The sequence below is a fragment of the Anastrepha obliqua genome, chromosome 3, assembly GCF_027943255.1.
Source record: "Anastrepha obliqua isolate idAnaObli1 chromosome 3, idAnaObli1_1.0, whole genome shotgun sequence".
Lineage (NCBI taxonomy): Eukaryota > Metazoa > Arthropoda > Insecta > Diptera > Tephritidae > Anastrepha > Anastrepha obliqua.
In genome coordinates this window covers 74,266,252-74,282,444 of record NC_072894.1, presented here as the reverse complement: position 1 = coordinate 74,282,444, position 16,193 = coordinate 74,266,252, and the positions used below count along the sequence as shown (strand labels likewise).

The 16,193-nt window shown below is 36.6% G+C and overlaps 1 protein-coding gene across 1 annotated transcript in view; it reads left to right on the top strand.

Annotated features, from left to right (window-relative positions):
- Window positions 1–16,193, top strand: part of LOC129241752 (myb-like protein A) — a 166,165-nt gene that overhangs the window by 76,086 nt on the left and 73,886 nt on the right. Inside the window, exons 3-4 of the mRNA XM_054878251.1 lie at window positions 6,580–6,679; window positions 7,702–7,723. Coding sequence (XP_054734226.1) covers window positions 6,584–6,679; window positions 7,702–7,723 — 118 coding nt within the window. The 5' untranslated portion in view covers window positions 6,580–6,583. The remainder of the gene's footprint in view (window positions 1–6,579; window positions 6,680–7,701; window positions 7,724–16,193) is intronic.

Genomic DNA, 16,193 nt, shown 5'->3' with positions numbered 1-16,193 from the left:
CAGCTGCCCTGCTTTTGTCGGACTAAGATTCAGATATCAGCACCCTCACCTTTTTGCTACATCAGCGATTAAAGTAGGTTTAAATATTACACACCTGGTTAATATTCATTAGCAGCTTGAAACAGTTAACGCAATGTAATTAGCTACCGTTTGGACGTCATAACACTTCTTCCTTTTGTCCCCACTGTCCGGTTTTTCCTCTTCTTTTTTTGCAATTGAAGTGGGGAGCACAACCGGACGCGCGACTAAACAGGATTATAGCATAACGGCTACTGACTGGGGAGTCAGTTTTCCTTTAACTCTTTTGGCGAATTTCAGTCACCACATCTGGATGGTGTGTAATCTCACATGCTTAAGTAAGCTGGAAATAATCTATTAGGTACTCCAATAGGGGTTTTTGGGGCCTGTCTGGCATTCATGAAGCTTTAATAGTTCGCAAGCGTTTTCCATTATCATATTTTACATACAGCACCATTCACGTTTTTTAATAGTAGCTATACTTCGTATATTTACAGTAATATACAGTAAAGGAATCTGCGGCATTTACATATATAATTAAAAATACTGACATCGAAGTAAGGTTCCAAGTATACTGAAAATCGAAAACAATAGCGCTACAGGGCGCGGAAAATGAAAATGCATACCTTTTTTCACAAATGATTCTCATATTTAACTATATTTTTATATGAGCGGCTGCTGACTGCTAAAGAAATATTCGCTTGATTTTATTACTCTGCATTTATTAATATCAAACTCTCAGCCGTCCGGCTGGCTGGTTGATTGGTCTCTCGGAAATTCACATGTTTGCGTGTTGCACTACAGCAATAACCGCTCAATTAATTTTCGTTTAAGTAATTTTTTTATATTGTTTTACGTAAATAAGCGAAAATTTTTTATATTAAATTCTCAAATGCATGCTGAGGACAAGCGAATTGCCGCAATTGTTTCGGAGCTGATAAATATTGACGAATATACTTATATACCAAGTAAAAGCAACAATGAAAATAAAATATGAAAAAGAATTTACAAGAATAAAAAATAATAGGCAATTGCCTGAAAACTTTTTACCTTTTACGCCTTTAATGTCTCTTCGGTTTTCACGCCTGCTTGAATTTGTGTTTCCGCTATTAAATTTTTCTTTTACAATCCTCTTTTTTAGCCAATTTCCATCAGTCGTCGCTCCGTAATGGCAAATAAATGTTTTATCGTACGAAAAAGAAACCTTAAACCCCTTCAAAAATCCGAACTACAATGACTAGACGACAAAAGAGATAAATGCAAGCACAAAGGACATGAACAGAAAGGGTAGAATATTGCAAAATCTGTAAAAAAACGCTTAAGCATTTTTGTGCTTTTGTTACAGTTGCCAAAGAATACCATAATACGTTATTATTATTATATTTTTTATACCAACGCACACTTGTGCCCAAGGGTATTATAACTTTGTTCACGAAACGGTTGTATGTAACAGCATAAAGGGAATCGAGATAGATATAGGCATATACATATATATATTGTACAATAGATATATACCAAAATAGTCAGAATGCACGAGAAGTCGATTTAGCTATGAGAAAACAATCCGCCGGCCCGTGTGCACGATAGCTGGAACAAAATTCGTGTTAATTTATGCAGCCCCAGAAAAAACTAATGCAACTCAAAAATTCGACTAGTTTTGAGTACTGGTTGTTAAATAAATTTTGCGGTTCGATAAGAAAAACACAATTTTATTGTTTCAAATACACTCCCTGAGCATCAGCAATTGTTCCTATGAGATTCCAATTTATGAATTCCATCCCTGAAGTGAGTATCTGGAAGGGCTGTATAAAACGCCTCCACAGTTGCACAGAAACGCTTTCCACACATTAATTTTTTTTAGGTCTGGAAACAGATAAAGGTCTCTAAGGCCAAATCTGGTGGACAAGGTGGATGCTCCAACAATTCGTACTCTAATTCATGGATTTTAGCCATTGTCAAAATGCCCTTGTGACACGGGGCATTGTCCTGATGAAAATATTTTTTTTCTTCACTGGGTATTTTTTGTAGCAATATACAGAATTAATTGCTCTACCAGGTTGCAAATAATCCACAAACACAATTGTTTTCTCATCCAAAGAACAGGGCTTACATCAAGTCTCATCCACAGAGATGAATCGACGCACAAAATCCACTTTATCCTTTCAAAAACTTTCCAAATGTAGCTGATATTCAGTCAAAATATTGCTCACACCTCCCAGTGAGATGCGTAGGGCATCTACTAAATCTCTTTCAGTTACATGACGTCTTTTGAATACGAAATCCTGCTGTATTTTTCTATGGTTTCTGGTGTTGTTACTGTTTTTGGGCTTTCTTGATGTGGATCACCAGGCTTGTACGACGTCGCTTAAATTCAACTACCCATCTTTATACTGTACTAATTGATAACGAAAAGTTCTCGTAGACTTTCAGCATTTATTCATAAATTTCCTTTGGCTGTAAACCTTCAAAAAAAAAATAGTTACGTAATCAAGACTATTTGTTACAACATGGTTTCATGATAGATCGAAATTTTCTTATCCAGATTTAGCCACAAATCCGATAACCAGTGCTTTTAACAAGAATATTCAGTTGAATTCAATATATAAATATAGAGACTTTTCAAAAGCGTTCGACAAAGCCGCTCACTTAGTATTTTTGTGTAAACTGAAACATTATAGAGTCAATGGAAAACTTTTGAAAGCTGGCAAGGTTTTTATATATATAATCGAAAAATATTCTTTAAAATCGGTTCTATTGCACCTAAGACCTTAGTCGGGTCGCGGCCAGATGTTGCGCAAGGAATCCACAGTAGCCTTTTGTTGTTTATCCTTTCGACTAATAAAATTTTAAATTTGTCAATTTTCTAAAGTTTGCTGATATCGGATAGCAATACTCTGCAGTCGCAAAGTGATAAGTTGGAACTATAGTGCACGATGAATTATTTACTTATATATATTAAATGTAAAAAAAGACCACCAAATTGAACTGGACTACCATTCGGAAGTGCACAGATTCGAAACACCGGGCATGAACACACACATATATAGAAAAAGTTGTTTCTAATAGACCCTCTTTGGTAGACAATGGCATACCTACGAGTGTATTTCTGCTTGTAATAACAAAACATCTGACATTCAAAAACGGCTTGAAACTGAAACGTAATTTTTTCAAACTTAATTTTTCTTCTTCTATATTATGCGATTAAGTTCTGTTCTTCAAAAAAAATTTCCACAAGAGTTACTGTAGAAATTTGTTGGGATTATGTAGTATGTAAAAAGTATAGTTATCAATAGAGCTCGATATCCCACAGTTATTCCAGTGTTTGCGAGGGCGCCCGGATGGTATCGACTTTCCCGGCATGACTGATTTAGCCAACCTATTGTCGGGCATACGTAGTATGTGATTTTTCCATACTCTTCTTCGCCTTAGGCTCCACAACAATGTCTTGTGTGTCGCATACCCCTCTAATCTCTTCGTTTCGCACAAAGTATCTGCAAGTATGTCTTGTGACTGATGTTGCCATCTGTACCTGGTTCACTGCTTGCTGTGTTGCAATTATATCTGCTCGGGCGTCAACGGCATCGGTAAGTACTGAGCGGTTGTTTATATATTTTCATGATCTTCATCTTGGCTACCGATATCTGCATATTAAATGCAGAAGCAGCTTTTTCGAAGGCATACAACATCCGCTGAAGGTCGTCTTCGTTGCCCGATATTTTTACTGCATCATCGGCGTAGCACGTTATCTTGACTTTATTTCTGTCAGGCCTTATTAAACAAATTAACGATTTAATAAAAATGGTACACCAAAAGCTCTCTTTGAGAAACCATAAAAAATCGTCCGTTATGCTTCTCGTGCTTTAATGTTGACCTCCTACTACGAGTATGGTGCCAGGGAGTATCAAGGAACCGGAACCTAATGGTGGGCTCTAAAGTTTTGCACTTCTTCCAAATCGCAAAAAATTTTTCTGGGAATTTTTTCCCTAGCATGGCTTTGATATTGTGTGGCAATGTTGATGGCGAAGATAGTTCAAGGGGTTACATACGTCCAGCAGTATCAAAAATACGCTAAGAGAAAAACTGTTTTTAGAAGGAATAACAATAGAAATAAATATAAAAAAATGTTATACATTGTTTATTAGTACTTAAACTTAATAAAAACATGAATTTTAATTTTTCTTTACAAAAATTAGTATATGAAAAATCACGAGAAAAAAGTTTCTCCACGGTCTGCATCATTTCTCCTTGAAATTATGATTGGTCTATAAAAAGTAAAAAACGTTTTTGTAAAATGAAGCTGTGGAATTTCGAAAACTTTACCAATTCACGGCATTTAAAAAAAAGTATGCGTTTTACGTCATAAATGTCACACTTTAATTATGTTTATAAAATTTGTGAATAAAAATACCAAAAATCCGGCTAGACAGACAGTAGAGAAAACGCTTTCGAATATTAAAAATAAAACCGCATGAGTTATCATGCAGAAAAAACAGTTTTTAGAAAATGAGTTTAAACTTTCAAGCGAAGGACCTGTGCGCGTCAAAATCTCGTCGGCCTGTGATATTTTCTACCACAACTTTGTATCTATGGGGAATTTTTACAATCGGCTTCTAAAATTATAATGAATAATAATTTGTTAAAAACATCGATCTGTTTTAAATTCTGGACGTACATATGTAATCCCTTAATATTTTTGGTACTTACTGTAGTACAAGCCACTAACCAGGACCGAACTAGTTTCCAGTATATACAGGGTGACCGACGGGAATCTGACGTTTTTGGGATGGCTAGTACTCTGCCGGTGAGAGGAGTAGAGAGGCGAATTACAAGCCAGTAACCTCGCCATTCGATGCCGTTTCAGTAGCTATGGAGCGGTGGACGGTTGAACATCGCATGTTTGCGTATGACGCATTTGTGCAGAATGGCGGGTCTATTATTACCGTGCAGCGACTTTTTCGTGTGCGTTTCAATCGTGGGCGTCGTGGAACCGTTCCAAGCCGCAACACGATTCCCAGTTGGGTTCATAATCTACGAACAACAGGATCTATTGTGAAAAAGAAGCCACCAGGTCCGACTAAGACAGCAAGAACACCAGACAACATCGAGCGTGTGAGAGCCGCGCTGACTCGTAGCCCTGGGCGCTCTGCACGTAAGAAGTCCAATATATGCCGTCAGCAACTCTCGGGTATTGGTCCTGCAGACTGGTCATCATCTATGTATTTCATAACTTGGTAGAACTCCTTAAAAACAGTCAACTTAAGTCTTACCGACTCAGACTTGATTCATACCAGGAAGATAGGTAGGTAGGTAGGTAAGATGGCAAGAGTACCCCAGGTACACTACAAGTAGCACTTACGTGCCGTTTTGATACCATAAAGTGGACCACTACCTGTGAAAGGATTAAGGTAGGAGATAAGCCCGTCTACAGCCATCCAGTGCTGTTGATGTAGCGAAGGAGAGAAAAGGGATCTAGGCTGGAGAATTTCATCAAGTCATCCCCAAAGGGGACGCTGAGGAATCTCAAGCGCCTAGCCGCCAAGGCCGGACATCTGCAGAGAAAGTGTTCCACAGTCTCTTTCTCCGCAGGATCCCCACAGCTTCTGCAATGGGGGGGATACCAGGAAGATACCAGACTCGAATTTTTACGTGCACTGGCCCTTACTCTGCTCGTAGCCTCATCCAGATAACTTCGCATCTCGTATGCCCCATACAACCCATGAAGGGCCCTATTAAATGAACTGGCTTTTAATTAGTCTAGTGCAAATGTAGCAAATATAAAAGCTCCAGCACCAGAAATGTGTAGACAATCAATAAATAATAAAATAAAATAAATAATTGGCGCGTATACTTCTTCAAGATGTTTGGCCGTCTTGTTGTAGTTCCAAAAAAAGGGGCTTACAGTTTTAAACCAAGTCCGAACGGGAAATTGTTTCTATGGGGAGCTTCTCCATGACAGAAATACACTGGGAGGCTTAACATTTCCTGCTGAGTGGCGATCGCTATTAGAAAACACTTTTTCTATATTTTGCTGTTTTACTCACGGAGAAGCGTTTCATGCGTAGGTTCTAACGCACTCCCGAATGGTAGTTACGCACCAAGGCAATCCGGCTACGGCGGCTAACAATAAATAGCCTTGGGTAATATAAAAAAAGTGCTACAGCGAAAAAATTTCCCTGTTTTACTAACTGTTCAGAAAAATATCACGCGAAAAAAATAATAAGAAAACAAAAAACGATTAACTTCCGTTGGTATAATATTAAAGTTACGTCAATTTTACATAAACACCCTTCTGTGTATACGAATAAAAATGCCAAAAGAATACAACTAAATTGGGTTTTTTTATATTTCACACCTACTTAAGGGAGCAGAAAAAAAAAAATAATAATTTCTTTTGTCCAGCTCCAGTAGCCCGGTAGACTAGCCGCGGGCTAACTGATTTACCTCTTTGCTGCGCACATTTTACTGGCATTTTGGCGTGCATACTGTGCAGTAAATTTTTAATTAACATTTTATTTATGGATAATAGCTGCAGTTTTTCTTATTATCCCCTTTTTCTTTTAGGAAAATGCTGATATTGCTGCCGTTGTTGGGTGTGTTGTTTAACAGTCTGACCACAGCGCATGTGGAGGCGAATTTAAGTTTGGAATTTAAGGCCACAAAGGTGAGTCAGCAAGTAGTTCATACTAATATTAACATTCAGTCAAAAAAGTACCGGGAATTGTTCAGTAAATTACAAAATAAGTATTATGCGTTCAATTTATTGTATCGCTTTCAAAATAGTCCACTTGCTAAATAATACTTTTATACCAACAAATAATCCAGTCATTAAAAAGCCATTTAAAACGCAACAGTATTTGCCGTGAATTTTTTGTATATCTTCTATCGGCTGTTAAATAATATTTCGAAATGGTAATTTATGAAGCAATATCAAGTGTATACAAGCTAACGCAATATTTCACACAACGCAACCAAAATATGACGGTAACTTAAAACTCTACACGCGCAACCAAAAACCGTAGCTAACGCAGTACCTACGATATTTCACACAACCCGAAAAGTCATTGAGGAAATACCAGAGCAGCGATTGCTGTTCCCGTGGGAAACGCCTACTAAGCAGCACAACGGTCACATTGCAAGCACACGTGCTTTGTTTTTAGACTGAGAATTATATTAGAATTAAACTACAGCGTAAGTTCACTGGTAAAATATCAAGCAATCAATAAAGACTGGTCTCGTCCCTTATCTTTTTTTGTTAACCGTCGTAGCCGGGTAGTTTAACTTACATAGGGGTTGTGTAACTACATTGGTGGATTATTTTGGCAAATGGTCACGCGCGATGCATACAGTTTCAATACCAAAATTGGTTGTCGACAAATCACATACTTTTCGAAAAATTTGCTTTTCCAAATATCGCATAATGCCCAGATTTCCTCACGGTCTGACATTTCTTTTGTTTTGAATTTGACAGTCCCGTTAAACAGTTACTTTTTGACAGTATATTCTTGTGTATATAGCACAAAAAAATTGTGTAAACTGTTCAAAATGTGCCAAATTGCGTGAGTGTGGTTACTGCTAATGGAATTATTGTATCAGACAGCATAATTTATTTATAAATAAGTGTAACTAATTGCTAATCAGTTTTTTGTTCATATTTTTTATTTCTACCCGGAAATTTGAATGCAGCTTTTGAGGCAACACAATCCAGGTAAGTGTAAAAAAAATAATATTTATACACATATACCCATACATAAAAATGTGTATACAAATGTGCCTTTGCACAGTGTCGTGTTTAAATTTTGAGTACATAAACCAACATATTTTAAAAAAATTGCGTTCAAGGAAAGCTATTAATGGGCTTTTTCCCCCAATAACTTAATTGCAGTTAAGAACTCAGTTAAGTTTCAAATAAATCAAAAATTTCACCAATATTTAACTACATTTATTTTAACATTTGAAGATTAAGGAAAATATTTGGCTTTGAGAGTGGCTTTTATGCACATATAAAGAGGGTCACTTGCACGTTCCATGTTTTCGGGTTGATTCTTTAGTATTTTTTACTTAAATATCTACAGTATTTACTTCATTTATTAGAGCCAATAAATATATATTTATGTTATTTTACATTATAGAGACATACTTTCTACCTTTAACTACTTCTTTATGAAAACCCTACAACGCATAATTTTATTAATGGTTCCTCCTTTGTTTACATAGTTGCCTTTCTGGGCTGCGGTTGAATATATATATCTCTCACTGCTAGCATAACATTTTCTGTTAGGCTACAGCCAAGCTCTGAATTAGAGAGTAGGAGCTCTCATATAGCGAGAAATTACACAGCACACATAAAATTTAAATTGCATTGTAAAGCGTTTTTCAGTAAGGGCGTTTCAACTTTTTTTTTTTAATAAAACACAAACGGTTTGACTTTTTTAACTAATTTTCTTTTTATTATCGAGTTTGAACATATACATTTAAGTATGAAATTCGATTTCTTTTGCATGACCACCGTGTGCACGTTTTACGAAGTCCAATCGTTGAACCCAATTTTCGACCACTCTTTTGCATAAATCGGCCGAATTTCCAGCAATTTCGCGATCAATATTGGCTCTGAGCTCACAAATCGCCGTCGGCTTGTTACTGTAGACCAATGACTTCACATAGCCCCAAAGAAAATAGTCTAGAGGCGTCAAATCACACGAGCGCGGCGGCCATTCGGCCGGTCCATTTCTGGAAATAATGCGCACATCGAACTTACTCTTCAACAAATCAATTGTAGCGTGTGCTGTGTGGCTTGTGGCCCCGTCCTGTTGAAACCACATGTCGTCTAAGTCCATACCATTCAATTGCGGCCAAAAATAATCGTTTATCATGTCGCGGTATCGATTTCCATTCACAGTAACGGGGCGATCGTTCTCGTCAACGAAAAAATATGGGCCAATTACGCCGCCGGCATGTAAACCGCACCAAAAAGTGATTTTTTCGGGATGCAACGGTGCCTCATGAATCACGTGTGGATTGCTTTTTGCCCAGTAACGCATATTTTGCTTGTTGACAAAGCCATTGAGCCAAAAGTGAGCTCCATCACTGAAGATGACTTTTTGGAAAATTTTCATAAAAAATTTGCACGATTATTTTCATAAAAAATTTGCACGATTTGCAATCGTTGCTCAAGTGTGTAGCGTTCCATGATGAAATGTATACTAATGAAGTTTACAAATGACAAGCGAAAAATAAAAAATATTGCGTCGTTGGCCCTCCCTATCAGAAAAAAGTTGCAGTGCACCTATTGAAAAACGCTATATCTTGGGTGTATTAGTGTCTTGAATGAATTGTAATATATATATTTTGTTCATCAGACTTAAATAATTTCCAAAATAATCTAATTGAAATATAAAATTCAATATTTTCATAGTTCATAATTCATTCACTGTAGTTAAATATACAGTCACTAACCTTAATTGATACAGATACATTAGTGATTTTATGTTTTAATCATATACTTTTGGTTTTGTGAATATGTCTGATGTTGTGCCGAATAATTGTCATTTGCGGGAATTATTGATTTTTCCTCTTTCATTCGAAAAAAACGGCGGCTGAAGCGCATCGAGAGCTACAAAAAGTTTATGGAGATGCTGAAGGAAGGCCAAAAACCTACGAAGACGCTGAATTGCAGGCACTGCTCAATGAAGATCCGTGTCAAACGCAATAAGAGCTTGTTTGAGTATTAGGAGTTACCCGCCAATCCATTTCCAGGCGATTGCATACTTTGGGAATGATTCAGAAACTATATGATCCGTTCCTACACTTCCCTTGTATGAAAGAGCTGTTTTAGTGGCAGTTACAGGCGGAAATGCATAATCCACTAGTTAGATATGCCCGAAATACCAGTTGGGATCTGAATGTGGCCGTAGCACGTGTTTGACCACTTACTTAAAGTATTCAATCTCATTGTCTCACTGCTAGCCATGTATTTTGCATGCTCATCTGCTGGTTAAAAGTTTAGTGTCGCATATAATGATTTGGAAAACCTATTTGACATTGCACCGGTTTTGAGAACAGATCCGATCTTTGAACTCTCATCGCCCTTTTAAAATACAAACCCTTCTCACGGGATTTCAGATTCCATCACATAACAATACCATAATATAGAATTGGCCTAAACACCGTTGTGTAGATCCAATACAATATTCTGAGTTCCATTCGCATTTTCACGCAATCGACCTTATGCAGGAGTATAACGCCATCATTGCATTGCGTACTTGCTGGTCCCCAGGCTGGCTAACCCATTCGCCTCGCAGGGTGTTTCCTACAATATGACCAGGCACTACGTGCATGAACTTAAGGTTTCTTATAATAAATAATTCCATTTAAGATAGCACGTCATTCATAATTTATTCTAAAGTTTAGCCGAATCGGAGCAGAAACAAGATTTTTTCAAATATCTCAACCAATCAACCTTTAATTTAATCTCTTTTATATTTGTAGCTAAAATGTTTGCGTGCCTTTTTTCTGTTTTAGTCTGCTTTTGTCTTGTCATAAATTTGCCCTTTAAACTGAGAAAATAAAAAAAGGAAGTATCGTAACAGTGCCAGAGTTGCGTTCGTTGCCAATGCATTTCGCTCAACAAATTCACTCCATATCTTAACATTTGGCATTGAGGCAAAAAAAGGTCCCAGTAGAATTTTTTGTAAGCGGTAAAAAATACTAAAATTGTAGTGATTCGCAGTTTTGCGAACAGTTGTGTGTGTAGTTATGTACAGTGTGTGTCCGAAAAAAGGCACCGCGATTATTCATGAAATATAAAAGATATTTGATATATTTAAAACTTTGTTTCCATACGTAAAAGTATGTACAAACGTACGAGTCGCAATTACTCAATAAGCCGTGTAGCCTCCACTGTTGGCGAGTATAGCCTGACATCTTCTCGGCATGCTTTGAAGCTTTTCTGCGTAGCTCGTTGACAAAGAAGACTAGATTTTGCGAACTCACGAGTTGCTTTAAATTATGGACTGCCCTTCCGGCAAGCTGCATTTTCATAATTCCCCACACATTTTCAATGGGGTTGGCGTCTAGGAACTGGGAAGGTCAGTTACTGTGACGCCGTTTTCTTGTTTTGTTGTTTCTCAATATGTTTTTCTGAGAGTAGTGGTTTTGATGATGTGGGCCGGTAGGATATGTTCGCCTCCTTCACTCATCATTCGATGGTGTTGATACTCACATCTATTCCCTTTTTAGCAAGAACTGATCATGCTTGACATAGTCACAAAGAAGGGACCCGCTTAAAAAGTTGGACGATCACTTTATCCTGCTTTTTTGACGTCACTCGTTCCAAGCTGCGCTCGGAAAAGTCATTAACATTTTTGTACACTTCATACCGCTGATTCTACATCACAATAAACTTTTTTGATCTTTTAATCACTTTTGCAGTCACGGCATAAGATAATTTTGGACCTGTCGAATGCGTGCATAGAAATACCCGCCTCGAACTTTCCGTGTACTTCTCACTCATTTTTGTTTGGTTGCGTTTACGGGAGAGTTTCGAACGACACTATCCTGAGCCAGCACTGGCGTTGTAGCCTTTAAGGGGGAGTGTAGCAAAATCTACAACGAAATATAACTTGAAGGTACAAGAAAAAACCCGGATCTTTTCCTCTGACACAGACTGTATGTGCACATGCAGTAGAATTCATATAAGTAAGTAGGCAAATGCCTACCCAAAAGCAACAAAACATTCGTAGCTAACCTTGGGGCTTGACCTGAGTGCACCAACCACGGGGGCGTGCGCACATAGCCAGTAAATAATACCAGAAGAATAATTTGCATTAAAAAAATAAAGAGAAAACTAAAAGGTAAAGCAAACCAAGTCTGACTATTTTAGACAAAAAGTTGCACATTATAGTTAAGCAAACATAATTTATATATAACATAAATAGAAAGTCTCATCTAATGTATGAAATTATAAATGCATTATGCGAAATCCACACGCCCAAGGGCAAATAAGTATAGATATTTTTATGCACATGTATGTTCATATATATACAAGGCATGAGGTTCACTTAAATACGATTTACATTTCATTCACTTTTAGTTAATTTATTTGCCTTGCGAGCATATCTATTTCCAATGAGAGAGTGAATATACTTGCTTTCTGATTTTTTTCTTTGCAAATTCGGACAAAAAATTAGTTTATAGGAATACTAGTGGATTAAAGTTACTCATACGCCCTGCGGTTCTAATGAAAACTAATGGAAAAAATCAAAAATGCTTATGTTGTTTGGTAAACTGCACTATTCAATTCGGTTAACATGGGAATTCACCGAATTTGATATTTTTGTAAAACGAAATTTATAGTGGTGAAGTGACCAACATAAGAATAAAAATAAACATTTAGTGGATGTGATACTTCCACAGGAAGTTTATTCTATTGTAGGAAAATACCCGAACTTTTATAAAATAAAAGAGGTTATCATGCAATGTACACATTTTGTATTGATTATGAACTGATATATACTTATAGTAATATATACCAGTCTAACGTATCCGTATATGTTAATCACTTTAGTAAAGCTTTATATTTATTACTATATCTTGTGTTGCACATATACATATAATTGACGCTTACACCCTTTTTTCGGTGTGTTCATCCAAGCTTCCCCTTTTTTTTGTGATGTGTGTCTTGCTGTTTGCCTCAAATAGAGATATCTGCAGTTTTATACCACCTCCTAAGATGCAGATGGTTTACAATTAGCTTTTTCAAAGCAGAAATATACTCGAAGGCTTTCCATTGTCTGTTGACTGATATTAGAAAAAGCTTTTTCCATCTATTGATATTTCATGTGCACAGCGGGTTTCGAGCCTAGGCACTACGCTATGGAAGCCGTCATCCGCAAGTTACACAAGTGGAATCTTTTAGATAGAGAAGCGCTTAATGACTATAAAAGGCAAGCTCATCCAAAGGCCTGTTTACCTATTCCAGACGTTTTTGCCTACTTCAGTCTGTTCATAGATTAAGAGTTAATGTTAAAATTGAGTGTTTGACCGATAGTAGCTAATAGTGAAATATACTTTTTTAATTACACCAAATACACATCAAAACTTTCCTGCCCGCTAATCCGTGCTTGGCGATCGCTTGGATTAACTCACCTCAATTTTATCACAATTTTTAATGCAATTCTTGTGGCGCCCATGCATAAAGCTTTTTCTTGAGAAAAGCCCTACACAAATGATGATCTTCTAGAAAGTTTTCAATTCTTGTGCAATAAAAAAGTATTCAATGTGTACCACTTCAACTAAACCAGAAATGGACGTTAGTTTAAGGACATTTTGGTGGATCCACCTATCGAATTGTACCTCACCTTCGATGTCCCTATTACCAGAATAGGGTTGTATTTGCTGTTGCATTCAATACCACATTGGTTCGTTCAATGGCATATATTTTCTGTTTTTATGCCTGCTTAGACTTTTCGGTGGTACTGCATAAGATTTCGGAATTCTCTCTTTTTACTTCCATTTTGGTATGCTTGAGCAAGTAATTGACTTCAGTATATGCAAAATTGTCAACGAGTCTTTTCTGAAACATACTTTCACTTTTGGATTTCCACAAAGTTTCTCGACATTGGGAGAGATACAGATCACCTCACGATTTTAAATTATTTCGAATTTCAATACCAGAGATACATCTGTGACAACGAGATTAAATTACATGTACATACAAGTGCATTTAAGTAGATGGTTTTGGCTACAAAGGCATTAATTATCGAAAAACATCAATGGGTGATGATTCGTAGAACATATGCTGACAACGCCCAGTTCACAACACGAAGTGTTTCCCACAACCACATGCTTTTCTCCTGTACTAATTACGAATATTTTGCCTGCAGCATATCGATAAAACATGTGGTATTATTCAGTTTAAATAAGCTTCTAACGCCGTGCTATATTGCTCAAAATCTGTACAAGCGGCAGTAATTAATCCTATTGCACAATGATTTGCTGCATAATGACCAAGATATCAAAAAGGTAAAGCAAAGTGATTTTCCATGAAGACAATTGTTTTTGCTCCAAGCAAAAAGAACAAAGGAATTGGTATAGCCACTTAACAGGGAAGCTTTACCAAATTCACCTTATTCACCATACTCGTTTCACAAAATGGTAATCATTTGTTTTCATCGATGAGGCTGTCAAATTGCATTTGTATATACAGATGCGTATCTTAACTAAGTGAACCCGTACATAAAAAAACATTTAAAATTTCTCTCGAGCACCCTTTTACCTCATACGGCCGCTGAAAGAGCAGTGATATCGCTACTTAAATTATTCGAAGGCAAAACACTTTAGGTTGTTGAGTTTAATAATATATATAAAAAAAAAAAGAAATAAATAATTGGCGCGTACACTTCTGTTAGGTGTTTGGCCGAGCTCCTCCTCCTATTTGTGGTGTGCGTCTTGATGTTGTTCCACAAATGGAGGGACCTACAGTTTCAAGCCGACTCCGAACGGCAGATTTTTTTATGAGGAGCTTTTTTCATTATATTTCGTCGGTAAAATTTTGAAGTGACAGTTGGCATTAGAAAAGAATTTTATTTCTTCAAATCAGCGAAAAAATAAATCTCATATTTTATTATATTAAACGGTTTTTTTTTGGTTTTTATTTTGGTTGTTAAACAGAACTTGGGCATGCATTAAAAAAATATGCTAACACAGCTACGGTTGCTACGATTGTTCGTTTTATTATTTTATTCATTTCGTTTTTATTATTTTTTCCGTAAAATCAAGCACATTGCAACTGCCATGCCAGTTATAAATCAAATATTTATTTTGCGTTTCTACCATTTCCTCCTACTTACGCGAGTTCGCGATGAAGCCCTGTAGGAATAACCTCTATTTTCAAAGTTGTGCACTTTTGGTGAAATTGAATTGATAATTAGCTTACGCTTTTAGAAGTTTTTCTCTAAGGTGCTGATGAATTTTTCGAGACGATGTCAAATGCCTTCAAATGTATCATATTTTTGTTAATTTTTAATCTGTACCAAAAATGGGGCGAGCTTTATTTTTAAGTCAAGTGCATTACGACTTTAAATAAGTTCGTCCCGAACTGTGTCCATTTTTTTCCTTAAGTAGTTTAATTTCCACACAATCAATGACATTAAAAAAAAATATAGCGGTAAAATTTGCTTACTAGATTTTTTTAAATTTTGTTTCTTTATTATGCACTTGTAAGTAAGAGCTATGAGTTTGTATATGACTGAGAACTTACGCCTTCATTCTCTATTGCGAAGGAACGTTTGTCTCATAAGACCCATCGTTCGCCTATTTGTATTCCGCAATTCGAATATAAAAGCAGACGAAAGCAGTTGATTCTTACGTGGCTAAACGTAACGTAAGAAAATAACATTCCCTATGACGAATACTAGACAAAACTACGAAGAGTGAAGAGTTATATTTCAAATGGAATAGAACGCCATACATAACACCACCGTCAACGACATCATAACCTACACCATCGCCACTGTACATCGCGTCCACACTGTCAGCAATAACTTCCATAGGTATAAAAACACCAATACTGAAAACATGCAAACGCGTACATATGTAAACAACAGATAATACTTATTTGTATAAAGAAATAAATATATAAACAATGCAGACGAGCACTGCTAGATATTCAAAAGTTACTTAAAAAAGATGCAAACTTAAAAAAAACAACTATTTTTTATAATACTTAAATGAATTACACATCGTAACTACGCATTTGTCAAATGCTTTCGCCTCACATTCTGCTACAACGTAAGCATTGGCGAACAACGTAGGGAACGCCAATGGTAAACGAAATCTTCTAGAGATGACTCGCAGGTCTGGCCTTCCTTTCGCAATATAGAATGAGGCTGCAAGTTTCTCAACACTGCTGTAGTAAATGATCATATCTTTGATAGTATTGAGTTCACTTAAAGATCGCGATTTTTTTCATGTAAAGCGGCACAAGTTCATAGCAGGCTAAAATATCAGTGCACTTAAATTCATTTGTTAGCCCATTTAATACAGCGGACCTCGACAAAGGTGTACCTCTATTGTGTAGTGATGTTAAATTCAAAATCCCGCATCGTATTAAGCCAATGCTTTTGAAAAGTATAGCGGTCGTTACACAAATTTTATAAAAACTTCTCGTATACGCTGAA